This window comes from Parasteatoda tepidariorum, chromosome 11 (genome assembly GCF_982258835.1).
Source record: "Parasteatoda tepidariorum strain Cologne lab strain chromosome 11, Ptep-v5.0, whole genome shotgun sequence".
In the NCBI taxonomy this organism is placed as follows: Eukaryota; Metazoa; Arthropoda; class Arachnida; order Araneae; family Theridiidae; genus Parasteatoda; species Parasteatoda tepidariorum.
In genome coordinates this window covers 33,544,877-33,572,599 of record NC_141765.1, presented here as the reverse complement: position 1 = coordinate 33,572,599, position 27,723 = coordinate 33,544,877, and the positions used below count along the sequence as shown (strand labels likewise).

Genomic DNA, 27,723 nt, shown 5'->3' with positions numbered 1-27,723 from the left:
GACAAAAATGTACGTTATTAATAATTATGTATTTGACCATCTATGTGTTTGGATTAAATTTGATCATATGAATTTTAAATAGTTATTTCTGTAAACGTGCATTTCGTCTCTATCTTTTTTTTTTTTTTTTTTTTAAATATATTTTCACCTAATTGCCGCTTGAGTGCAAAATTTAAGAAACGACATTTTTTTTAACTAAGGTTTAACGTAGTAATTTGGTCACATAACAGCCTACTTTGGTTTTAATAAACAGTAATTATAGAAATTTCTTTGAACTATTCAAAATATTTAATAATAATATTACATTACCTTCCTTTAAAAAAACATTTTGTCCCCACGAAAAATAATATATATTTTTTTAGGTAATTCTTTTAGTAATTTTTTTATCATATCTTTTATGGATTTTTTTAACAATACCCTTGGTACAGTAGCCATGGCTATATTTGGAAAAATAAGATTATTGTAAAACAGTTTTTATTTATTATATTAATTCAGAATATTTCTGCTTAGAATTTAAGTTTTTATCCTTCATTTTATTTATTTATTTATTTTGTGAAATATGCGAAAATTGTGTGACAAATATGAGCAAGAGAAATTAATGTGTGTTTTTAACATTTTAATATTAGTGCAGATTTTCTAAATGTGTTTTCAGTTATTATTGTACTTTTGTTTGTTTTTTGTTTATTTACATAAAAATAATATTCTATTTAGTTCAAATTTAAGGGAAATATATTAGGGGGGAGGAGTATCATCATTACGATGCACAGAATTTCGACCTGTTTTCTAATCTAACCTTCTGGGGAATATTTTGAAGATCAAAAACCTAAATTCGATAAAAAATGTGTTTATTAAGGGGAAGTATGTTTACGTTTTCATATTTGATTTTATTGCTCACGTTACTGTATGTACTAATTTTTCAGCTTATTTCTATGGGTTTAAAGAAAAATAAAGTAACTTACAATTTTATCGTAATATTTTGTAATTTAAAATAAAAGATTTAACGTTTTCCTATCGAACCATTAAAATTGTAATAATGCATGATTATCTGATACTAATAATTAGGATTATCAAAATTAATTCTTTTTCTAATTTGCTTGATGGGTTCCTACCACCTTCAGACTTAAGTGTATAAAATGAACAAACAAGAATTAAAGATAAGAATTTTTAATTTAAATATACAAACTTTTTATTAAACATATAATTCTTTTGAATAGTTCCAAGTCTACAATACGATTTTTAAAAAAAGTTTTATTATCCTAAAAAAGAAGAAAAAATGCGAAACGAAACTGAAATGTCTAGACTTTAACTGCCTTTATTTTCCTTTTAAAAATTTCAAGCACAATGCCGGAAAAATATGTACATAGTGGTTTCCATTTTCTCTAACTACTTTAATATTAATTATTAACAATATTATTAAAGAAGGTTTTTCCTGAATTGTCACTTATAATCACCCGAGTTTAGAATATCGATGGAATATCACAAGGATTTAATTTTTTATCTCTCTTAGCTAACTTATTTTTGCACTATTATGAAAGGAAAAAAAAATATACTCTTAATATTAAATTTAGTTTTAGATTTATTGATGATGTAATTATCTTTAATTTTCAAGGTTATACAATTTTATTAAATAATATTTACCCCGAAGAATTCATCTTGATTCGTAATCATGATGATAATATTAATTTTAATTTTTTAGATTTGGGTATTATAGAAGAAGAAAATATCTGCTTTGTTGATTTGAACGATAACAGAAATGATTTCAATTTTAATATAAATAAACAAATTTCTTAGAATTCTAATATTTCTAAAAATATCTATTTAAATACCATTTTTAATCAAATTAATAGAATTAAAAGAACATGTAGTAATGTTTATTTATTAAAAAAAAAGTTTTTTTTTTTTTTTTTTTTTTTTTTTTTTAAAGTGGCAAACTCTTTAAAAATTTGATAAAAAACAATGGATACCCAACTTAAGTAATAATATTCTATGTGAAATTATTGAGTTAATTGTATGTCATTATAAATAAGTTTATTCAAAACTTCTTGGTTAATTTATATAATTTTATAATTTATATAATGTGCAAATCCATTTCGGGCAATTTCATAGCTAAAAATATGTGCAAAGCGGCAAATCATGTTCCTTTCCCTGTTATATAAATGTTATTTTTCTAAAATCATTAAAATTGTATGACTAAATATCAACCTTAATTATCATAAACTTCTTTAATTATCCAGTATAATATCACCTTGCGCACATCCATTTTCAAGCCAATCTTTGGTAACTAACAAATTAAACGCGCTTCAGTAAGAACGCGCTTTAAAACAAATCCCTCTATTTACGCTTTTACCTCAATTTGCGTTTCTGTTTTTATATTTTACAATCTGACAATTTTATTACGGAAATATTTTAAATCATTCTTTCAAAATTTTCCCGTACATGTAAGTTCATTTGAATTAGCTACTCGCTTTATAGATTTTGTTGTGTGTTTTGTTCAGTTTTTTCTTTACATTTCATTTTCTGCTTTTTGCGTGATATTTATTACTTAATGTGTTCTATTTTGTTTCAAAAAATTTTTTTGAGTGTTCCTCGCACTATTGTATTGATCCTGCAATATTTTTTGTATCAAATAATGTATTATTGTCACTATTTAATCAAGAGTTTCGTATGTAATTATGTGTAGATGCTTTTTTGTTATTATTTATAAGTATGTAATGTTTGCAAAATTTAATTACATTAAGAGCGTCGTTTTTTTTCCCAATGAATTGTAAATAAATTAACTAAATTGATTATTTGGTTCATTTATTTTTAGAAACATCCTGCAATATTCTTTGCATGAAAGAATGTATTATTGTCAATATTTAATCAAGAGTTTCGTATATAATTATGAGTAGATAATGTTTTTAATTTATTATCTGCTAGTATGTAATGTTTGCCAAATTTAGTTATATTAAGAGCATCGTTTTCTTTAATGAATTGTAAATAAATTAACTAAATTGATTACTTGGATCAATTATTTTTAGAAACTTCTTGCAATATTTATCGTATCGTTGTTGTTGTTGTTAATTTACGTCGCACCAGAGCTGCACAATGGGCTATTGGCGACGGTCTGGGAAACATCCCGGAGGATGATACGAAGACATGCCATCACAATTTTGATCCTCTGCGGAGGGAATGGCACCCCCGCTTTGGTAGCCCGACGACCTGCGTGCGAAGTCGAGCACTTTACTGTAGCACAGTTTAACGAGGATCCAATACCGCACACCCTCGGTCCCTACGCAGACTGATCCAAGTGGTCACCCACCCGCACACTGACCGCCGCCAGTGATGCTTGACTTCGGTGATCTGCTGGGAACCGTGTCTTATCGATCAGTCCACTGCGGGACTTATTTATCGTATCAAATAATGTATTATTGTCATTATATAATCTAGAGTATGTAATTATGAGCAGACATTTTTATTATTATAACTTAGTATAATATGGTTGTCAAACTTATCTGACCTACATTGAAAGCGTATTGTTTCTAATGACTTGTAAATAATAAATATATCAAAATGAATAATTTAATAACAATTATTTAATTTATAATTGCCATAACAAAACGTAATTATTTACTCTGTGATCTTTAATAAATTTATAATATCACGATAATTTTACTGCTTTGATGATAATAAAACATAATTACTCTTAAAAAATCAACTTCTTTCAGTTTTAATTTTCAGCATCCAGTTATGTTACGGTTTTCTTTAACTCAGAGCAACATTTGTGTGCGCGTATTTTTGTTCAAAATTATATTTGTAACACTTTATAATATTTTTTTGCTTATATAAATGAATTTTTAGCATTTTATTGATACAAACACAATATATATATATATATATATATATATATATATATATATATATATATATATATATATATATATATATATATACATGTGTGTGTGAAACAATAGAGAATAAAAATATCTTAAAAAGGGCGCCGATAGGAGGATTGCCATAGGCGCCATTTTCTCTAGATACGCCTCTGATAAGTAATAAGTAATCAAATACATAGTTTGCAAGAATTTCAAAACACAATGAAGCCAAATGGCTTGAAAATACAACGGAAACAGTAACCCGGAAATTTAGGCAGTCCCGAGCTTGCAGCGTGCCCTAGTGTAGAAAACACCATCCATATCATGAAATATTGAAACTAGTTCCAACCTATCTTCGCTAAACAGAGGGGTTTTTCTTCTCTCTCTCTCGAGGACGATGAGAGGTGCGTAAATCGTATGCAGTGAGAATGGGTTGGCAGGTTTAAGTTTGTTGTGCTCATCATGCAGAAACAGAACGCAGGAAACGTACTAAGTAAATAAACTAAGCAAATCAAAATAGAAAGTGATGTTGTTTACTCTTTGGACATGGTTATAAAATTCTTAATATGATGCTAAATTACTGTCTCTTGTCAAGAAGTCAATTTTAATGAACTGAAAACTGATTTTTTTTATGAATTAAAAAAAAAACAAAATTATGTTATTTTCAATGTAATTTTTTTTACAAATTGTTTATTCTTAACTGTGAAATCGAAGAATTGCTTATAAAATATCAGCTTCAGTGAAAGTTAATTGTATTGAATTTATGTAAATTCCTTTGGTTAGCACTTTAATATTTTGTTAACATTTTGTTCTGATAGATATAGAATTTATTTCAAAGACTTAAACTTTGAAAACACCGTTTGAATTTGAACGCAAAGCTTTTTGTTAACGTATAAAAAAGAAAGTGATCAATTTTTTTTCGATCATATTGAGTTTTACAAATTGTTCTTACCTTTATTTTTCGGGATCTAGATTTCAAAATTCAATCAAGAATGGCATTTCGTCTACTAGTTGCACTGTGAAATGTGACTGAACTATTTGGTGTAAAGGAAATTTGGTTTATGACAAGGTAATGAAAAAGCATTTATGATTTCAGGTATTATTGTATAATATCAGGAACTTTGTTATAATTCTAAAACTTTAAACAGATCATTGCCCAAACTTTTCAAAGTAGCATCACCTTTACAAAATTTGAAATTGTCTCATGGCACTCCAGTCTTATATTATTTGGAATATCATATTTATTCTATACATCTAATGTAATAATTATAAAACAAATATTATGGAAGTAAGTAATTTCAAATTGGGGAAGAAAGTTTAATAAAACTACTGGCATTTATTTCTTTTTCAGTTTTCATTTCTAAATTCTTAGAACAGCTAGCTTTGCTCAGTAGTAAAGTAGTTTTCATTGTTTTGACTTTTTGTTCATAGTAATTATATCTTATTTGTATCCAAAACTCTAATAGTATCATATTTTCTTATGAGCACCCAGGCAGCTTATACTGCCACAAGGATTCAAGGCAAGCTCTTCTGAATCTCTCAATAACCCCTGTTTTGGACACCCTAACTTTGTTTAACTTAGTTTGCTATGGGATCAAGTGTGGAAATGTAACAATGACTTAAGTAACTGAACAATTTCTATTAAATTGTTTATGTGGAAAGTAGATTGTTAATTGTTTTGAAGCAAATGAATTCTTTTTTATTATCAAGTGTATTTTTCCATTTTAGTTGTTTTTAGGATTATTCATTTATTATATTTGGTTGCCTTTTTTTTTTTTGTTTATTAATAGCTCAAAAATCTGCCTGTTCATAAAATTGTCTTTTTTTTTTTTTTTTTTAATACTTATTTTATATTTCTACAAGATTATAAGAATTTATTTTAAACATCCAATTTTCCATTACAGTTGCAAAAAAAAAAAAAAAAAAAAATAGAAATGCTGACACTTTAAAACATTCACTGAGAAAGGGTATCAATAACCAAACCATCCACAATGGATGGAAATTCTCATTTTGCAAAGTGTGCTTAATCAGGATGTTACACTACTGCATGGCATGAGTAAGGTTTTCCAAGTTTTTTTCCCATTTTGACCCATTAGTATTCAAGTGGTACATTTACATTACTGTAATGTAATGTACTACATTATTGTAATGGCACATAGTATATTTAGGATTTTTTCTATTCACTAAAATTTCTGAATACCAATAAATAATACCATAAACGTAGTGTTTTTCCCCATGACATTGAAAAAAAACTACTTATTTTGAATCAAATTTGAGTATAATTAAGAATTCACAATAAATCAAATATTTGATATATACAGTTAAATTTATAAAATTTAAGGGAATTGCCTACTTTAAAATAGTGTATGTGAGCTTTTCTATGAATGAGAAACTGAGTCGAAATAATAACAAGATTATGAAACAGGATCTTCACTTATGTTTATGGGATAATATTTAAATAGATTTGATATTGTAGGAAGTTTTAGCATTGAGGTATTTATTTAAGTTTGTACTTTACCATTTATTAGATTTTTCTACATTTTATAAATTCTAAAAGGTTGTTAGCCATAAATTAAACTAAGGAAATTAATATCACAATATTAGGAAAAGTGTAAGAGTTACCATGTTTTGAGTGTTATCTCTTGTTTTTTTATGTCTTTAGCTCTAGTTGAATCGATTTACCAATTTTATTGTATATAACACAAGTCATATTGTGAACAATACAAGTACAATAATAGTATAGGATGACATGTCTTTTAAGCTTAGGCATAAAAATAAATCGGAAATAGTAACCCAGAAAGCTTATTACAAATTTTAAATACTAGCGTTGCTAATGCATAGCTTTTTTTCAGTTCTCCATCTATATTGGTATGAAGAAAAGTTCACTAAGTAGTAATAGGTTATTGTTAATTATGTTCTGTATTTTTTAGTGCACTAGTTTTACTTTTATTTAATTATATACTATAACTAATGGAAATCTCATTTGGAATTTTAGGTTTTGGAAACTATGTGAAAAACTCCATAATTATAAAAAATTGTAGTGTTTCTCTTCTTCTTTTAATCAACAAGGGCTAAGATTCTAAAAGTATCCTTGCTATAGAGGTAGGACTTGCTCTGTATATGCAATAGGTTTTATTTCTCAATATGTAAAGTTTGAAATAAAAACACTTTGTTACAAATAATGAATGTAGGCTGTATTATTAATATTCTTATATATGCTAACATGTCAGTAATATATTTAAGCCAATTTGTGTTTTTGCAAGATTAATTTGAGTTGTTTTTGTGATTTATTTATAAACTAGTATATGATTGTTAGAACTTGTACAAATCATTTCATTGATTCATATTAATACTAATTAATATTTTATAAGTCCTTTCTAAAATTCTTTTCAAAAATATGTGTTATAGACAGATTATAAAGTTTAAATTTTCTTTATATTTGCAGTAATAATTTTTTATATTTTTTATGGTTTGGCTTGAAATTTATAAGATTTTTGTAATGTGTTATGAAGGGGGGGAATTAGAATTTAAGAAATGGTTAAAGTTGAGTTTGGAACTTCAGCCTTTGTTGTATTTAGTTGCAGTTTGCTATTGATAAGAAAGCATATAGATAAAAAAAGAAAGAAGAAAAAAAAATATGGTAGACATTTTTGTAAGAGCATTCATTGAAGACAGAATTATTTGGGAAACATTTTAAAATGCTTTCTTTCCATTATAATTTTTTTTAAAAATATAATTGAATTCCTTATCTTTTTTACACTTTACCTTTTTTTCAGTCTAAAATTTTTGATGACATCAATTAAATTGTTTTTAACTTTCAAATTCATTTTAATAATAGCTATTTCTTTTGACTTGGTTATATCTTAGTTTGTATGTACTTTTTTGCTTATGCATTATTACAGATTTTTGAAATAGTTTCTAATATAACATACATCTTATTAACTTTTTATGTTTTATAATTTTATAAATAAATGTTTTTTTAAAAATAATTTTCAATAAAATTTACATAAACTTCTATATTTTTTTACTATTGAATACACAATTACTTTAAATTATATTAAATTAACTTTTAAATTTGCTTCACCCTTTAACTCTCAACCCTAAACTCAATTTGGAATCTGTTTTCTTTCCCATTAAGAAAACCAATTTTCCCAACACATTATTCAATGGAGCTATTTTGTAAGGTAACGACACCCTGTTAAAGGCTTAATGTAAGTGTCGTAGTTTTCTGAATTAATGTGGAAAAGTTATTGTTAATTTTAAGGTTTGAATTATTACTAATTTTTTTTATAATTTTCTTTTAGCTTTCCCAAAATCATTGAAAAGGATGAAGATACCATTTATTGCCATTAGTATATCTATGTTTATTTGCATGACAATTTTTGGCGTCATTGGTTATGCTTATGTCTTATGGAGTCAATACTGGAGAACTGCTTTAGAAAAGAAACAAATGATTTTGCACAGTGCTCGTTATATTCAGCAAACTGCTTTGCATCAAACACATGGTTCTAAAATAGAATTTTCGCAGTTGAGAGGGAATGCTTCTAATGAGGCTATGATGGATATATTAAGCAGTAAAATCCATACTTATAAAAATCAGCTGTTAGTTCAATTACGTAAAGCTCAATTAGCTGCTGGAAATGTATTATTTCATAAAGACAAGCATGAACATAATTTCTATAAAGTAAAATTTAAAAGGAAAAATGGAAGATATTCTAAAAAAAGTCAACACGAATTAATTTGTGATTTAAAAGAAAAAGTGACCATGAGAATGTTGGATAAAAATATTGAACCATTCAAAAAGTTAGGTTATGATAAATATTTTCCTTTGAAATCACTTTATGAAACTTTTCAAAAGCATAATACTTGTGCCATTGTATCAAGTGCTGGATCAATGTACAAATCGAAGTTAGGAAAAGAAATAGGTCTGTAACAATCGTTGAAAATTTATATAATTTTGTTCATTCAGTTCAACATAGGCTTGGTTTATTTAACTTTTTTTTGGGTATTTATGAGAAAATATGTAATTATTTTTTAAAGTGTCTTAAACAACATTTGCTTTACATAATGAATTGTAAAGTGATCAATAAATTTTCACATAACATATGAAAAATTCAAAGCTATGCATCTATTTTAAAACTATAGAGGAAGATTTGTTTCATTAAAAATTTCTGAGTCTGACATTTGATATTATTATTTGATTTTGTATTTTTTATGTAAAATAATTTTTAAATATATATTCATTTGCAAAATACAATTTTACATCAAATTTTTTTTTTTAAATTTAATTTTAATTCTACCTAAAATTTATTTTAAGTGTAATAAGTTTTAAAATTTTTTTTAATGAATAAACAAAACTCTTGATTTCCTTACAAGCTGTATGTACTGTCTTAAATATGCCCTTAATAATAAAATAATAGTAAGCCTTCACTAATCTTCACATGCTTGTTTTGAAATATTATTGATACTGAATGTATAATTTAGTGATTGGTATTATTTATTCAATATTTTCTATGATTCAAAAATTTGCACAAAAGCATTTTTATTGTTAATAAAAAAAAGGACCTAAAAATAGACTTGGTATCAACCTCTGTTTATGTTTAGTAGCTAGCTAAAATGTCTATCAATAAGAAAAACGAAAGAGGAGATGAGGCAAATTGAATCATTTCAATTATTTAAAAAGAGACTTAGCTTGTGACTATTTCCATATAAACAGGGTGTGCAGCTATGCTAATGTGATAATTGAAGTTATTTCTGAAATGTTTGATCATTATCACTTTTCACAATATCTTAATAATTTTTAAATGAAAAATTTTCTTCTAAAATTGCAAAGAGAAGAAATTGCTTCTTTGATATGTATATTTATTTTTGTGAATAATTCTAGAAATGTTTTGAATTTTATGTATATTGAAAGTTGAAAAAAAAATTAAAAGTTATTTGGAGCAGACTGCATGCTTTTTTCAGTGCAAATTTTAATGTAAGTAAAATTTTCTTTTTACTTTTATTTAATATGAGAACCTCTAACAAAAAAAAAATGTAAATGCATATTCCTCATGTTTATAACTTAATGTTATAAAATGTAGAACAGTGTTTGGTAACAGCAGGCTTTCTAATTTTTTTTAAAAAGAACTATTTTTATAATTTTTTCTTTTAACATTATTTTAGTTTTGCATGAATGTTGTTAAAATCCCTTTCTCTCCCCATAGGTGCTTTTTTAATTTTTGAGCAATTCCTTTGTTTATCCAACTATATTTTGAAATCTGTCTGCCTGACGTAGTGCTTGCTGTATCACTTCTGTGTATCTATATTGTTTGGAAACTGAACAGCCTGGGTCAGTTATTGGCATGTTGACCTCTGAATTGTAATTATTATATTAGAGATAGATAAATTTATGTTTTTTTTTCTTGAAATGTGTCATCTATTCAACAAGGAAATAATTTGGCCTCATTTGACTTTTTTGCTCTTTCAGATTCGCATGATATTGTTTTACGTTTTAATAGTGCTCCAACCGAAGGCTTTGAAGAAGATGTTGGATCAAAAACAACTATAAGATTTTTAAATTCTCAAGTTGTTTCAAAACCAGAGTTTGATTTTTTGAATTCTCCTCTGTATCAAAATATAACTTTGATTGTGTGGGATCCTTCAAAATATCATGGCTCTCTTGAAGAGGTATAACATACTGTTAAGTATAAATTTTATTGAAAAATATATCAATTTTGAAAATTGGGGTTTTTGTGATAAATGCAGTTTTTTTAAAAAATTATATTCTCTCTTTTATTTTTTCCATTACTGAGAATATATGTTTTTAAGTGTTTAAAATCTTTACCTATCATTATTATATGATATCTACACATTTTCCTGTTATATGTTTATTATCATATTTTAAAGGTTTCATAATAATTATCTTTCTCCATCAGCCTATTTTGTTGTGAAATGCGTGTCTCGTTTTATTTAAGGGTTGAATTTTTTAATATTATACTGCTTCATTCTTCATTCTACATTTCTCAGTTTTAAGCAAAAGAGAGGGATAAGGTGGATAATTGGTTATTACTTGATTAAACTTATGCTGCAAAGAACTTTTTGGGGTCTTGTTTTTGTATCGTATTCTCACAAATATCGTTAAATATAGGGTAATTTTTTAGAAAATAATATATGAATTTAAGTACAGTGTAATAAGTGAAAATTGCCTCATTTGTCCGACTCATCGTCTAACATGCATCAAAAAAGGATACATTTATAAAAATTTTTACAAGTCAGATATTTTTTATCAGCCTCAACTAATGTTATTCTCTTTAAAACCGTACCATAATTTAGTGTAACAATCAAAACAAACATTTAATCACATAGTTTCTTTTCAGCTAGTATACTCCATATTGGTGTAACTGTATACTGTCCATATCCCAGATTTCATTGATACAAAAGTGTATTTCTTAATTAATCCCAAAGAATAAAAAGATTAATAGAAAACATTTCTTTAAACAATATAAAGAATGTAAAATATTGAAAATGTTTAAACTTTGCATTGAAATTTTAGAAACATGTAAAATCATGTTATTTGATTGAAAACATGGTAAAAGGAATTATTATATGTTTTAAAGTTAAATTATTTCACATAAAAAGAAAAACCTTTTGTGAGATAAAGTTATTTACTAAAGTTATTTTTATCTTGTATGGAATAAAAATGGTATTTAACTAGAAATAAAATGCTCACTACCTGTCAAATATTTTTAAATTTTAATTTGTCTTTAGTTATTATTTTTTCATTTTTTAATATCTATCCTTTTATCTCAAGATTTGTGTAACAGTTTAAGGACTTTATTATTAAACATGCTGTTTGAAATTTATTTAAATTTAAAAAAAAGCATCCTTACTGAAGTAAATTTTATTTTAAATAGTGATTATTAAATGTTGCTAATTTAGAATTGTTTTAAAATTAAAAAAAAGTTTTTCACCTTATATCTTTTTTATTTCTTTTGTAATATTTTAAAGCATAATTTATTACATGGAGCAGAATTTCTTAAACTGTGGTTCATAACCCCACTTGGAGTCGTGGGACCTGCAGCAAAGGTCGCCAGAAATTTTAACAATTTTGATTTTTCTTTAACTTATTATTATAACTGTACAATTACTGAATATTTTTATGTAATACAAAAAGATGAGACAATACAGACAAAAGAAATTTTTTTTAAATGTTTCAGCACATTTTTTAAGCATGTTAATTTCACTTGCTTTTCGAGTGATGCTGTCAGTTTGCATGTTCATTCTAGGCTATCTTTGCTGGTTGTAATTATTTCTCACCATCTATCGATTACGTTTTACAGAGGGAAATACATAGTGATAAACAAAGTAGAAACTTCTAAAAAGAATAAGCTTCAATTTGATGACTATGAAAAGATGAAATAAAGTTCAGATGATTTACAATGAAACGTTAACGAAACATGATACCCTACTCATGGAGACATGTGCCACAGCGCAGGCTCTACTTCTGCAGAATAATGTCACACGGTAATAAAATTTAGGAAAACATAATGAGAGCAAAGATATTTGTTAAGTCTCAACCTTTTAATTATCAAGATTTAGCATCATTGACCAATTAAACACTGATGAGCAATTTACATAAATTAAAGTACAAGTAACTAGAAAGTTGAGTAGCAACTAGATTCTAGCATGAGAATAATATTACCATATAAGTTTCATGATATTACCACTCCTGTTGAATGCCGAACATCAAACTTTTCTGATGTCATCCTGTGGCTTAACTAGAGAGGTGAAATAAGCATAGATTCAGTTGATTTGATGCAATTATCACTTGTAGTAAAAGCAATCTTAGACTTCAACCAGTGCATTCAGTCACTCAAATGTGCCATTAAAACCCCAAGAACTTCCTGAGTAGTTAAATTATTCTGGGTTGAAAAATGATTTTAATGCAAAGTCCTTTAAAGTTTTTTGGCTTAGAGTTACAAGAGAATTTCTAATGAATTTTGAAACAGAAATGTTATAATTTCAATTACTTTTAGAATTTTGCTATATGTGATTTTTAAACATTGTTTTTAATCAATTAGAATATGTAGGTAATTAAATTAGCATATATTTTTTAATATTTTTAGTGGTACAAAAAGCCAGATTTTGATCTATTTTCTTCATATTGGCTGCATAGGCAGATTTATCCAGATCAACAGTTTTATATATTGCATCCTGATGCCTTATGGGCTGCTTGGGACTTCATCCAGTCAAATACTGCTGTTCACATTGAGCCAAACCCACCATCTTCAGGTTTTTTAGGTAATACAATGATTATCTTGTTTTATATTCCTTTAATTTACTTAAAAATTATTTAGTTTTTTTGTTTTCCCAAACTTTTTCCTTTTTTGTTAACCAAATACACTATGTCAAAAATTAGTCACTTCTGAAGAATGCAATGTTTTTTGTCTTAATTATAAGTAAATATTGTACAATCTAAGCAAATTAGTTTTTTTTTTAACAGTCCATCTGCTACAATAGAAATTTTAGGAAAATACTTTAAGGCTCTCAAAAAATGTAAAACTGAAAGAAGACTTTTTAATATTTTTTTTAAAAGCATATCGGATTCTATAAAAAAGAAATCTTAACAAAAGTTGCAATATCGCCTCTTTTATAAGATTCTTACAATTATTTCTATGTATATAAGTGTAGAGAAATACTTATTACAGAAGAAAAAATGACAATCTGTATCACAAACAAATAATGATATGATCTTAACAAGAAAAAAATATTAACCTTTAAGTTCTCCACCTGCGAGAAATCTTGTTAAAAAATGAAAATTTTAAATTTGTTTACAAAAAAAAACAAAACAAAACACATCAGCTTCTAGAATAGTATGCCGAATCATATTCCTAAGCCTTGTAAAATTTTGTGTAAGTTTTATTTCTTCTGATTTTAGCTTTTTTGCTGAAAAAATTTTTAAACTCATTTTAAGCACTGTTTTTTTTTTTTTTTTTTTTTTTTTTTAAAGTTTTTCAGGATATTTGATTAAATAAAATATAAAATGTATAGTAGACTCTCTGAAGTCTGCACAACTTGGGACCATAGGCTTTGCAGATTTTTTATAATTTATTTGTTTATAATTTAGCATTTTTTATTAAATTATTTAAGTTATCAGCAAATTAAAATTATTATGTTGCTTTTCAAACATAAATGCTAATGTAGTTTGTTTTATAGTTAGTATTAATTTTAATGATGTTTTTTCTAGTTAACAGTTAAAATTTTTTATTTAAAAACAAAATTGAATCTTTGTGTAAAGAAAAAATATTTTTCATCACAGATAAACCTTCACCTAAAGCATTGGCCCTGATCTTCTTAGTGTTTCAACACATTGTGAGTTTTGTCACTCTGGAAAATGCTCTAATTACTTTGGATAAGTTTGGATAATTTCTATTATTTTGCATACTGCACAATTAAAAACAAGTTTAACAATGTTTTAAGAGCACCTGGAATTTTAATAGAGCACAGTAAAAAAATGAATTAAAATGAAGTTTTAAAGAAACTGCATGTGATAATGAGGAAATAATAACTTCATTAAAAAGAATATAAAATAAAATATGAATATTACAGGGGAAGAGGTGAATAAAAAATTACCTGCTCTGCATTTTTGTCAAATACATGATTTAAGAAATGAGATTCTTAAACGGATGTTAATTAAGTCGAAATAATGAATTAAAAAGATATTTACCGCTTTTATTTTTTACCCAGTTGAAAAAGACAAAAAAATTAGGTAATGTGGACTTTTTCATTAATTTAAAAGAAAATTATGCATAAAAAGGGAGTGAATAATATTTAAAAAGAATTATTAAAACGAAATAGATTTCTTCTAACTGCAACTAGTAATAGTTTGTTTACATCCTAACATCATTGCTGATTTTAGGGTGTCTGCTGTATTTCCATGAGACTAGTTGTTTGTTAAATCTTGAAGTGCAGGAATTGCTATCTAAGTATGTTTTATCTCTCAGTTCTTACAGTTTTTTAACCAAATCAATGTTTAGCTCTCTTCCAAGCTCTGTAAATTAACTTTTTCTCATTGCTGTATTTCGAAAATCTTTTTATTTTATTTAGAAAAAAACAGCTGAAACTTTCCTTTGCATTATAAGCAGTTGGTGTTATGTGAGAAAGCAGATATGTAGCTAACAAATTTACTGTTTAAGGCAGTGAAATTATTAGTGTTAATGCAATTATAGCTTCAAATGACTTTTGCAGACAATTCCCACCATACATAATTTTTACTAACAGGTTAAGAGGAATTTTCATTCACTTTCAATAGCATGGCTGTCAAGTTAGGAAACAGTTTTCTAATTCAAGCCACAAAACTTTCCTTCTATCTCTCTGGGTACAGTTCTAACATTTCAAGACCTTACATAGTACACTTAATTTTTCTTTACATGTACATGCCCTCCAATTAGTATGGAATTTCATTAGTTTAAGAAAACATAATCAATTAATATTTTAAATAAGAATTAAAAGAATTTGTTCCCCACTATTTAGAAATAATTATTATGAATGATCAGATTGATAAATGATTGCTTTCTTACATTCAGATTAAAAAAAATTATAAATTATATTTGTTTTAAAACTTTTCATGTTAATTTAGTACCACTGGAAAATATTTCTGCAAACACCTCAAAAGTTGAATAATATGTATTTATAAAAATATTTGTTCATTTAGGATTAAGGTAAAATATAAAGTTTATTCCTTTAGAGAGAAAAAGAGAGATTAAGTGATTTCCTAAAAACAAATTATGAAAAAAATAAAAATTTATTTTGGACTTGAATCATTTTCATAACTTGAGTTAAAGTTTTGAAGCAGGAAAGTAAAATGCTTGTTAGTAATCAATCAATGCTATATTTTTTTTAATAAAAATTACCAAGTTAAAATACATATATTTTGTGATGACTATCAGTGTCTAAGCCAATGTTTGTTATGTCTCCTCTTAACTGTTTCTATTTTTTTATTATATTTGTTTAAAGTGTAGGTCTTTTTTTATTAAAGAAGGAAAGTTTGAACTTTTTTTTATGAATTCAAATAATTGAATTCGAATAGAAAACTGTATATTGACACAAAAATGTTTCCTTAATTATGATATTGAGAAGTTTGGTAGAGGTGTATTTAATTTTGTTATATAGTCATTTTAGTTAATTTTGTGATAAATTCCTACTTTCATAAAATTAAATTGTTCTTTTAGGTCTAACTCTCCTTTTAAACATGTGTAACATTGTTGATGTTTATGAATATGTTCCTTCCATGCGATTTACAAAACGTTGTCACTATTTTGATGTTCATGATGACATTGGCTGTACTTTAGGAGATTGGCATCCTCTCTCATCTGAAAAACTAATTACTTTGTCTTTAAATGAAGGATCTGATCGGGACATATTTGTGACTGGAAAAATTGTTCTAGCTGGATATAGATTGCAAAACTGTTAAGATATCGAGAATTCTTCCAAGTTGATTGATTATTTCTAAGTAAGTCTTTTAGCTTAAAGTTACAATAATTTGCGGTATTGATAAGTCTCTTGATATAGATATCTGAAACACTAAGAAGATTTCTGTAACTTTTTGATAAGTTAAATGAGACTTTAAAGTATGTACAGTGTGTCCAAAAAAACAGACCACATTGAATAACTTTTGATCTAATGATCAAATCTTCATTTTAGGATGCATTTTTAATAATTTGTGGGGGTGACCTCAAATGTGCAGTGCAAATATTAGTGTAGACAATATTGCACCCAAAACTGTATTTTTTCTGAATAAACAGACCTTTTTTCTGCAGATTCAGATTTCTAACCCCCAAAATATAGGGGATAGCTGCATTCTGGGAAATATGGTCCTAATTGTTTGGTCAGGAGAGCGATCCAAAGTTTGGACCTCTTAATGTTAATTCAACTTTTTGCATATTTCGCCATATCACGAGTATAAGCGAATTGAAAATTTTTTGCATACAATTATCAAATTTGTTTATCCAAAAATAATTCCAAAATTTAGCAAATATTTATTATTTTCTTAAATAATAGTCAAAAAAATTATACTAAATAATTTGAACAGTTACTGAGAAATCGAATTTTAAGCAAGTTTACAACCAATTTTGCTCAAATTTTGTATTTTGCCCTGTAAAATTACATGCTTTAAAATTATATAAAAAATTGTATACTTTACAATTCAATTTTTTTTTACTATTATTTAATAAAAAAGATAAATAAGTACTAAAATTTATTTTTTGCATGGAATTATCTTTTAATAAATTAATTTTATAATTGAGTGCAAAAAATCTTCAATTCACTTAAAACTTTGTACAGAAATGGCGAAATATGCAAAAAGTAAAATTAACATTAAGGGGTCCAAAAGTTGGATTGCTATTCTGACTAAACTATTAGGACCATATTTCCCAGACTGCAGTCCACCCATATATTTTGAGGTTTGGAAAACTGAATATGTTGAAAAAAAAGGTATGTTTATTCAGAGAAAGTACGTTTTTGGGTTTGATTTCGTAACTTAAAATATCGTCTGCACTAATTAATAGAAATTGATTGTTTTGAAATAAATAAATTACAGATTATTACTTTATAGTAACTGAATTTCATTTTATCCTATAAATCTCAAAAATAATTTATTAGGTACTAATGATATTATGAAAGTATAATATGTGTAGTTTGTATGTTAACAACATTATATACTAAAAAATTAAAATAGCTTAAAAAGTTTGAACTAAATTTTTAACTATTTTATATTTTATTGCAAATAACAAATGAAAAATATAATGTACAGACCAATTATTAATAAAATGTATTTGGAGAGTCTGCAATTGATATTTATTTCTTTTTTTGGAATTTTACAATTATTTCGAAATAAATAAGTCACAGTAGAAGATGCATTTGCTTGTTGAATGAGAACATTTTTCAAAGTTCTTAGCAATGCATCAGCCCTCAAAATGCTTCTTTATCTTGTTCTTTTTCTTCATCTAAAGATTCATAATTTTTTTCTAAAATGTCTGCAACTTTCTCTTCTGTATAAATAAGATTTTTTATTGGCATTTACTTAAACATGAAAATCAGAAGAATCCATTTTGAAAAAAAATATCCCTATTTATCCTGGTCTTTTTGTTAAATAAGTAATTTGCAAGCAAGGTTTTTGTTTTCTTGAAGCATTGCTAGTCATTGGAAAATCCACCAAGTCCCAAAGAAAGTTTTTGAACCCATCCATATCGCAGCACACTAAAACTGTTAAGTCTTCCTTTGCTTAATTTTTTTTTGTCTGCCAGAACATTTTTGATATTTAAAAAGCAAAGGTTCACCTCAAACTTTTTTCCGATGATTCCTTTATCTTTCTTTGAATTATCATGGCAAGTCATTGAAACACACAACATCAGTAATTTTCTTAGCATCATTGAAAAATTTGGAGGGAGAGAGACAAAATTTAAATAACATTTCCTGGCATGAGATTCTAACTTTTCGCAAAATTTATCATTTTCTAAACTTTAACAGAAAATTTCCAAGAAGAAAATAATGAAAGAAAATGCTACATTAAATGCCTATTTCTTTCTTAATATTTCTACACTATTTTGCTGTTTTACTTTATTACTATTCTTTTTTATCATGATTTATGTATAAAGCTTCACAGTTTGTCAATGTATACATATTGTAAAAAATAAATAAGTATGTAAATAAGTATTTTTTGTGCAAGTTAGTTTCACATACTTTTTATTTATTTTTTCATGATTTGACTTGATAGGTATTGTTCTGATTGTCCTTTTCCCTTTCTCATACTCGAAATTTATAAATATCACTTCATTCACTTGCATATCAGTGTTTACATATCAGTTTCCTTTTGTGTTAAGCAATAATCAGCTTAGAAATGTCATGATAAACATATAAAGTACTATATTAATTGATTATAAACTCTCAGAACCAGACATGTATTTTATGTAAAGTGATGTTTTACATTAAGTGATTTTACATTAATGCAGTTCTGTTCACAGTAATGTAGACTGTATGTATACATGAATTGTTCTCCAGAAAGAGTGACATTTCTGTTTCTTGCCTTTATTCAACACATTTTTCTTATGAGGAGTTTTTTAAATTAACCTTCAATTACTCAATTTTAACATATTAAATTTCTTACATCATAAATATTGCGACTAATAGCTTAATTTGAATGAGAAAAATGTCACTTCTGTTCTCTGTCTATAACCGTAGAGTAAGATATTTAAAACTAATATCAATCTAAGTACAAATGTGTATCCTTTTGTTGCTTAATGTGAAGTTAATTAGATATGCATAGCATTTTTCATTAACCTCTATATTTTCACAATTCATCAGAAATATTCTGTCTCTTAATTTATTTGTCATTATTGTCTCCTATTATAAATATTATTAAATTGTCCCTAAAGGACCTCATATTTGTATCAAATGAGAAGGAATTATTAATATGACTTCTAGTTTTTCATATATATGTAAAATATAGTTAATTTGCTGACTAGCGATTTTTGCATCCGAATCAGTCTAAAAGTAAGAATATTTTTATACACATACATCATTATTGTCCCCTCTATATGTTATCTAATTCTATATTTTATTTAGTCTATATTTTATCTTACTTTTATAATTAAGATTAATTTTATCATTTCAGACCATTCTACAAACTAATTTTCTTAAACTCATAATAAGGTTATTGACCCTCACCCCATTACTAAAGCAACAAGTTATTTTTCAACATTTTGTCACAGCTGTTCTCTAAAAATCATTTTATGGTTTGGTCATAAGTGACTCTTACAATAACAACATCAAATGATAATTTTTACTGATTTTTTTTACATAACATATTTTTAAAATAAAAAAAGATAAAAATAAAATTAAAATAGTTTTGTACTTTCTTTATTTATATTTTCAACCAATACTCTTAGTTTATTCTATTAGGAATATATGTATTATTATGTATGTTTGTGGTGTTGAGGTATGAGTTGATTTGCATGTGTTCCAACTAAAGTGTGCAACCATTTCAGTTTCTTCTAGACATAACTCGAAAAGTTCTAATAATTATAATGATGAGATAAAGGTTGTAACAGGAGTTACTGTGATGCATAATGATTTCTAGTATTCAAGACTAATTAAAACATTTTAGGATATAATAATAAATTTTATTAGTAGGTCTGGTCTGGCAAGGTATTTTATTGGCCTTCAGAGCCAGACAAATAAGTGCCTAGAAATGAAGTTTTATCTAAAATTATTGTACCACCATACTAAATCTAGGTCAAGCCTTTCAAGATAGAATTTTTTTTAAAAATTAATGCAAATTCTTTATTTTATACTTGAAACTACAACAAGATATAATAAATATTTGAATAAATTGAAAATCATACTTTAATTAAATCTGAACTTTAATGCAATTAGCCTCTCATGTTTTGTTTTTCCATCTGTTACTAAACTTCATCAAACCAAATTAAAATTCTGATCTAGGTTTTTTGAAAGCAAAAGAAACTTTATTATTTTGAGGAAGTTTTTTTTTATGCTAGGCATTTATTAACTGGAGTATCTTGGTATATATAAATAATAGTGAACTTTAAATATGAATCATTGTAATATTAGGGCACTTGTCAAATTTAGCAAAATTTTATTTTTACAGAATTTGAGAACAGAAAAAATTTATTTTAACAAAAAGTAAATTGTTGATAAATATAAACAAGCTATTATCAATCTTACTAATTTAAATATGTTATCAAAAATGCTATGAACTAAGCACATTGAATTACCTACATAGAAAATAAATAATTAAAAATATTAAATAAACAGATTTGATTTTTTATGCCAAAAACTTTGAATACTGAAATATGAAATGTGCATGAAATTATTAATGTGAACTTGTGGAACTATCACATTTGACTTCTCACATTCTAGTTCAGAAATTTAACAGTTTAACATATGAAGTTTTCAGTTAATGGGTAATTTTACACAGACTTAATGTAAATCCTTCTTTTTGTAAATAGTTGTTGTTTTTTACCCACTTTTGAAGCTTTGTTCATCATCCTAGAAATCAGTCTCTGGGGAAAGATAATCACTTATTTTCCAAAGAACTGAAGTAGGATTTTCAGTTGTTTTATCTTGTCCAGAAGAATCACTTTAAACTATAGAGGCTAGTGTTTTGACTAGCTGAAATTTATAAATCACAACAGGAGTTGTATATTTTCTCCTTTTAAAGACGGCTTGTTTCATCATCAATTCGTATAACAGTGTTATTGTTTCTAATTAATAAACCTCCAAAATGTGTTGAAGCTTCTGTGCTTGTACTTGTGTTTGTCCTATGTGATATTGATTGACAATCAAACCACCATACTGATGTTGACCTTGGGTAAGAAGGACTGCCAGAATCCACCTGAAATCATTCAAACTCTTAGAATTTCAAATAAATTTTTTTCCAATTTTTTTAAAAACAGTAATTGTAAATAAAACATTCCCTTTAAGAACTGCATATTATCTAATAATTCAACTGGAAATAGAATACTTGTTTTGAGTTTGTGATAAGAATACTGGTATCTTTTGGAACTAAAGCTTTTAAAGCAACTTAATTTTTTTCCATAAACTAATTTTTTTTAGTTATAACCTTTCTTTTCATGTATGAAAAGAAAGGTGAACTGAATGCTATTAAGCAGTACAGCAATACAATTGTGCTCATTTATCAAATTCTAAGCTTCTCTTGAAAGCATACTTTATTATGCTCTTAACATTTTTTAATGTTAACCATTTTTATAGTGTTGGTAAATATGCATTTAAACAATTTGCTAAGCCTTTTTGTATTAAATCTGGGGCATGATATTTAATAAAAGTAACAATATTTAAACATTAGCCCATAATATGTAGTAACAAAATTTGATAAAAACCTTTTCCTAGCATGAATGAATGAATCCACTAAATTTATTTTACAAGGTGAGATATCTATTGAATGTATCTATAAAATAACAAATACAATCTTAGTGTTAGTTTAGATGATGCATTTTATTAAATTTGTGTTCCACGATTTTAGGGGATTTAACTAAATATTATGTTCAACAATTCAATAAAACCATTAAAAAGTATAAATTACAATAAAAAATTTCTCGTGTGACTTCACCTAGGTAATTGCAAAAAACTTAATGATAGTGAACATTAATCCAATGAAATACTAAATTTTTATGAGGATTCTTTAATACTTGATGTACTTTTATAACTGTTTGTAAGCAAATTGTATTTGTATTGTTAACGCATAATTTAATATCTTGTGAGTAGTTTTTTTGTCAATGTCTAACCTTCCAAGTGTTGAGTCTCTGGGTAAAATGGTGCCCAATTTTTCTGCTGTGCATTATTTTCCCGCTCAATAACATAGATAAACCAGTTTAATGATTCAGGAAAGCCTGCGTCTGACAGTTTGAAAAAAGCCCGGACTAACACTCAGAGGATTAACTTAAGGTGACCAAGTAAATTCTATATTTTAACAAGCCTTACTTTTTTAAATAGAAAGCTAGTCTTTTTCAGTTAGACTAATTTGATACTTACTTCAAATGATATATCATTGAATCTGTAGTATTTGTCACCTTTGAAAAAATATGTTTTACTATTTTCCCACTGAAATGCAGCATCAATATTATTTGGCAGACCTTTCCAGTTGCTAACTGGCTTAGGATATTTGCTGCTTACAGGAGGGTCGCTATTACTATCATAACGCCAATATTTGTCTCCTGACAAGAAAAAAAAATTAATGTCATTTTATACAACTAGCACATTAATTGTTTTTAATTCAAATCCATCAATACAAATAAAGTTCTAATCTTAATAAGTTAACTAAAATTTTTGTTCTTTTTTCTTGTAATTTATTTACATTTTACACAATCTGATATTGTTTTTCTTACTGTTTCTCACTACCAATTTTTTTTACTAAAAGTTAGTGAAATTACGATCAAAGGTAGTGAATCACTAAAATTTCAACTTGATAAGCATGCTTGCAAAATTTTTCATATGCTGTTATTATCTTTACTTTATACATTTGTATTAATTGCTTGAACAATTATATTGAAACTTTACATAGAAGTATGCTACAGGTCTAAGATAAAAAGTGTTCTTCAAAATGAAAAAAAAAATGTTAGCCTGTTTTAAAGAAATTTGAAAAAACATTGATGATTTTATTCACAAGGATATTAGTTTATTATTTTCCCATTTCCTTAATTTTTGAACCCTCCTACTTTTAGTAAAATTATCCCTTAGAAGTTTTCAAACAGAAGACAGGATATAAGTTTACAATAAAACAAAAAATATTGGTCTGATAGGTAAATTAAATGTCTTTAATGTCTGTGATAGACAATTTTTGATAATAATTGAATCCTAAATAACTAAAATAAACTTTTTTTTTAAAGGAATGACAGTGTAAGATCATTATATTTTTCTATGGTATTGAAGTGAAGATAACCAAGAAAGTATGTTTACCAAACTTAGCTAATTATAATACCTGAGCCTACAAATTGATACAAAGTAAACTGAACATTAAATATATGGTATATATAAATTTATTGATAAAAAATCGTAAACTGAAAAAATTAGCTACGCCCCTGTCTATAATTTAACAATAACCCTAAAAAAGTTTTCACTTTTAAATTATCAAAATAATATTCAAGAAAATAAAATTTGGTTATAAGTAACGCACCAAGAAAGCAAAATATGAGTGTTTAAAATAACTTAACCAACTATGTTGTTAAGATAAGGAGGAATTAAAAAATGATATACATGTCAGGTTTTCAGCAGAACAGTACTAACTAAAGAAATGGAACTAGTAACATAAGCAGTTACTGCTAACTGACACACCATTATTTGTCAACTGGAAACCATTCGTGAAGTAAGATTGGTGCACAAATTTAAAAAACTTTCATCAGATTTCACTTCATTAAGAAATAAATAAGATTACAACAAGAAACTTTTTTTCATGTTCAAGATGTTGAATGTTTTAAGCATTTTAAAAATTTGCAGTTTGTCATGACGAAATTATCTCAATCTACTGACATTATTAGTTAAATTACACATTGTCCAAACGGAATCATACTTTTTTTACTATTCTTAGTTGTCTTACACATCACATTGCTAGACGGTGATGTCATCAACTGCAATGTCAGAGTTACTCATTTGCAATTTTTTTTCTCTTTGTAAATTTTGTGCAGTTTATTTTTAAGATAACAATTTTTAAAGTTGATACCTTCTTTAATCAAGAAATTATGCTTCTTTTACTGCTATTGCTATATTATTTTTTTATGCTAATGTTGTTATTCATTGTTGCTACACTTATATTTTCTACGGTTTTACTGTTGCTATTCAAGTACATCATGTTGTACTGTGTGGCAAAAAAAAATTTTATTAATTAAAAAAATAAATAATAAATAAATAAAACGTAAATAACATAAATAAAAAATAATGAAAAAATAAAAAAAATTGGAGCACTCTGAATAACTTTTGATCTAATAATGGAATTTTCATGAACTAGGACTCAAACTTAATGGTTCATGAGGGTGACCATTAAGTTATTTAATGCAGATGATGCTTTAAGTTACAGAATCAGACACAAAATGTACTTTCTCTGAAGTAACATACTTTTTATCAACGGATTTGGATTCCTGACTCTTAAAATATGGGGAATAGCTGCCATCTGAAAAATATATACAACTTTTTTTATATATAAAAATCCAATTTCTCAGGAATTATTTGACTGATTTTGTTAAAATTTTGTATTTTGCCATATAAAATTACATTCTTTAAAATGTAAATTTCATGTAATTCAAATTTTTTTGACTATTATTAAATAAAATATTATAAAGTAATAAATAATTATTAAAAATTATATTTGTGTATGGAATCATCTGTGGATAAACAATTGTAAAAAATTTTCAAGTCACTTGAAAATTTCTTAAGATATAATGAAATACCTTAAAAGTAAAATGAACATTAAGGGGTCCAAACTTTTGTGCAGTTTCCTGACCAAACTATTGGGACCATATTTTTCAGGTTGTGGCTACCCCTCATATTTTAAGGGTCAGGAATCTAATTCCGTTGAAAAAAAATATGTTTATTCAGAGAAAGTGCATTTTTGTGTCTGATATCCTATTTTAAAATATAATCTGCCTAAATAATTAGCATAGTTGAGGTCACCCTCACGAACCATTAAGTTTGAGTCCTAGTGTGTGTAAATCTGATCAATAGACTAAAAGTTATTTAGGATTTTCTATTTTTTTCTGCACACTGTACATAACACAGTCCTATTCATTTTAGGATGATTGAAGTCTATGCAAAATTTATTTCTGACTATTTTTTCATAGTTTTACTCATCTCTGTGTTTGCATTGTTTCTGCCACATTTTGAATTTCTGACCTTAATCTACCTAGGCCTTAACAACATTATAAATGAATTACAACTTCTATGTGTCTATGTAGTTTCCATGAGTATATGAGTATGCCTTACATTTATTTTACTTCTGTCACAGAGGAATATGCAATCCTGCCTTATAAGCTATGTCAAAAGTGCTATTGTGAGGAATTTCTGTTAACACTTTTAAAATGTGACTAATTTATCTTCAAATGTTTAATAATATCTAAAAAATTTGAGAGTGATCCTCATATTGATTGATTTTTTGCTACTAAGTATTCTAATGTCAGAAGTGGAAAATGCTATATGACTCTTGCTAAAATTTAAACTCATTAATATTGATATTTATCTGACAATTTACATTTTAAGAGAAAAAAGTAATCCAATATTTACTTATTTTTTAATGCCAGTTGAAATGCTCCTCTTACATTGATCGAGTTAATTTTTTGATCTAATCACTCTTTTGTAAGGCTGTTATTTAATTTCAAAATTTGGGTTTTGTCATTTAAATGTACTAAATGAGTTAGAAGATGTAAAAATTTGTATACCTTACTACTCAAACTTATTTAAATTATTATTAAACTATAAATTATTAAAAAACAATTAATAATTATTAAAAATAATTTTTGTTCAGAATTCTCTTTGAATAAACAAGTTTTATCAATGCATGTAAAATTTTTTTGATTTGCATTGTTAGTTTTAGAAATATGGTCTAATAAGCAAAAAGTAAAAAGAACCACGCAATTTTTACTCTTCTTCTCTATTTAGACCAAATTTCCCAGATTGTATATATTTTTGTGGCAGATTTCATAGCTTAAATTATCACGAGTACTAATTAATTTAAATATCTTAAGTTGTTCAATTAAAACATTAAGATTGTATCTTAGTACCTGGAGTTCTAATAGCTTGATCAAAAATTATTCAGTGTGTTTCACTTTATTTGTTGATTGCGTATCAGTTGGTGGGTCAAACTTGATTCAACTGATAATTTGGTTTATTAACGTGTGTGTTATTTAAAAGCATGTGTTATTCAAAATTTGAATGCTCTTTATATTATTATCATTTTCCTAAGATTCTTAGCATGCATTAATACAAACATTTCAGTTTTAACTACAGAGATACATATTTTGCATGTGACATGAATATATATATACACACATAAGAACACTACACTATTATATAAATATGTAGTGAAAACGACTTACCTTTAAAGAAATATGTTTTACCATTACCACTCCATACAAAAGCTGCATCTAGCATATCTGGTATTCCTTCAAATCCTCGTGATAATAACTTTGGATAACCAGTATCCATTTCTTTGTTTGTGAACCTCCAATATCTTCCTCCCTATACATTGAAATTGTTGAGGAGTAATTTAAATTAAAGGAATATATAATTTCTTCAAACATATATATGTCCAAGGATAATTCATCTGATTTACTACACTTCTTTATACAAAGCTTGGTATAATGCAAAGCTCATTGTAATAAGCCTTAAGCAAATTCTGACTGAGTGTATCTTTGTGAAATTTAAATTCATCTAAAGGTATATGGAGTGATTTTAATAAGCCTGAAATTATCCAGCTGAAAAGAAAATACTGGAAAAATTTTCAATTAGCCTCTCACATTGCAAAATGAGAGTAACATATGCAAAGTGCTGGATCTCTGGATTAACCTACAACATATACAAAGCAAATAAGGTATTCAGTAGGAAGTATGTACATCAAAATCACCTTTTAAAACATACTTCTGGTGAACATGAAATTGCTGATAAATTTTTAGAGCTCTAAATGTATGAAATCCTGATCCTTTCACCACAGACTGGTCCTATACCACGACCTGACAAATTGTTGGTTAGATCTTTGAACTGACCCCCCTTTTTTAAACAGCTTAGGATATTATATATATAATTACTTTTCAAACTACTTTTAACTAATGTATCATCTAAACTTCCCACTTTAAGCAATTAATTCCCTTAGGCAATTACAATCTTTCCTCAGGAGATAAGCTCTTAGGTGCAGGCTTTCTGAAACATCCATTCCAGTTCTAGTTCCAATGTATAAAAATATTCAGAGATATATGAAAATATTTTAAGTACATTCTTCATTATTTTAATGAGACTTAGCAGTAATAACTGAAAACTAATATATAACTCTTTGTTTTGATTCCTGAAATCTTATTTGTTTGTTTCTGTTCAATTACTATTTTTTCCGATATAAATAGTGTTAATCTGCCATTTTCTTTGCAGGCATTTCCTTTTGTGTACTTAATTTACAAGATAACAGTGTGGATAACTTTGGTAAAAGTTATTCAGACTGATTATATGTGCCACAAAGTCTGAAATCAACCTGTGTGTGTGTATCCAGTATGCCAAAAAAAGAAAAAGACCTGTTAAAATGAATTGATGTACTTCTAAACATTTAATTTATTTCTTGTTTAAAATTATGATTTTAATAAAATCTTATGAAACTTAAAAA

The 27,723-nt window shown here is 26.4% G+C and overlaps 2 protein-coding genes across 7 annotated transcripts in view; one reads left to right on the top strand and one right to left on the bottom strand.

The window, feature by feature from the left end:
• Positions 1 to 4,326: 4,326 nt before the first annotated feature.
• On the top strand, positions 4,327 to 27,723 carry SiaT (beta-galactoside-a-2,6-sialyltransferase). Of its 6 annotated transcripts, none has more exons than XR_015430503.1 (8): positions 4,327 to 4,923; positions 6,850 to 6,956; positions 8,159 to 8,779; positions 10,324 to 10,523; positions 12,962 to 13,136; positions 16,067 to 16,347; positions 23,258 to 23,317; positions 27,495 to 27,723. XR_015430503.1 is itself a non-coding variant. In XM_043042130.3 (8 exons), the coding sequence occupies exons 4-7, from the start codon at positions 8,182 to 8,184 to the stop codon at positions 16,306 to 16,308; spliced, it is 1,215 nt and encodes a 404-aa protein (XP_042898064.1). In that variant the 5' UTR covers positions 4,327 to 4,923; positions 6,850 to 6,956; positions 7,993 to 8,065; positions 8,159 to 8,181; the 3' UTR covers positions 16,309 to 16,347; positions 27,495 to 27,723. The 6 variants fall into 6 exon arrangements, 4 of the variants coding, with proteins under 4 accessions (XP_042898064.1, XP_015921292.1, XP_015921289.1 ...); XR_011638285.2 differs by lacking the exon at positions 23,258 to 23,317 and adding an exon at positions 14,755 to 14,821; XM_043042130.3 differs by lacking the exon at positions 23,258 to 23,317 and adding an exon at positions 7,993 to 8,065.
• LOC107450091 (stromelysin-3) overlaps positions 20,471 to 27,723 on the bottom strand; it is a 63,665-nt gene continuing 56,412 nt past the window's right edge. The window contains exons 9-11 of the mRNA XM_016065801.4: positions 26,453 to 26,594; positions 22,404 to 22,585; positions 20,471 to 21,246 (exon numbers count right to left, since the gene is read on the bottom strand). Coding sequence (XP_015921287.1) covers positions 21,067 to 21,246; positions 22,404 to 22,585; positions 26,453 to 26,594 — 504 coding nt within the window. The 3' untranslated portion in view covers positions 20,471 to 21,066. The remainder of the gene's footprint in view (positions 21,247 to 22,403; positions 22,586 to 26,452; positions 26,595 to 27,723) is intronic.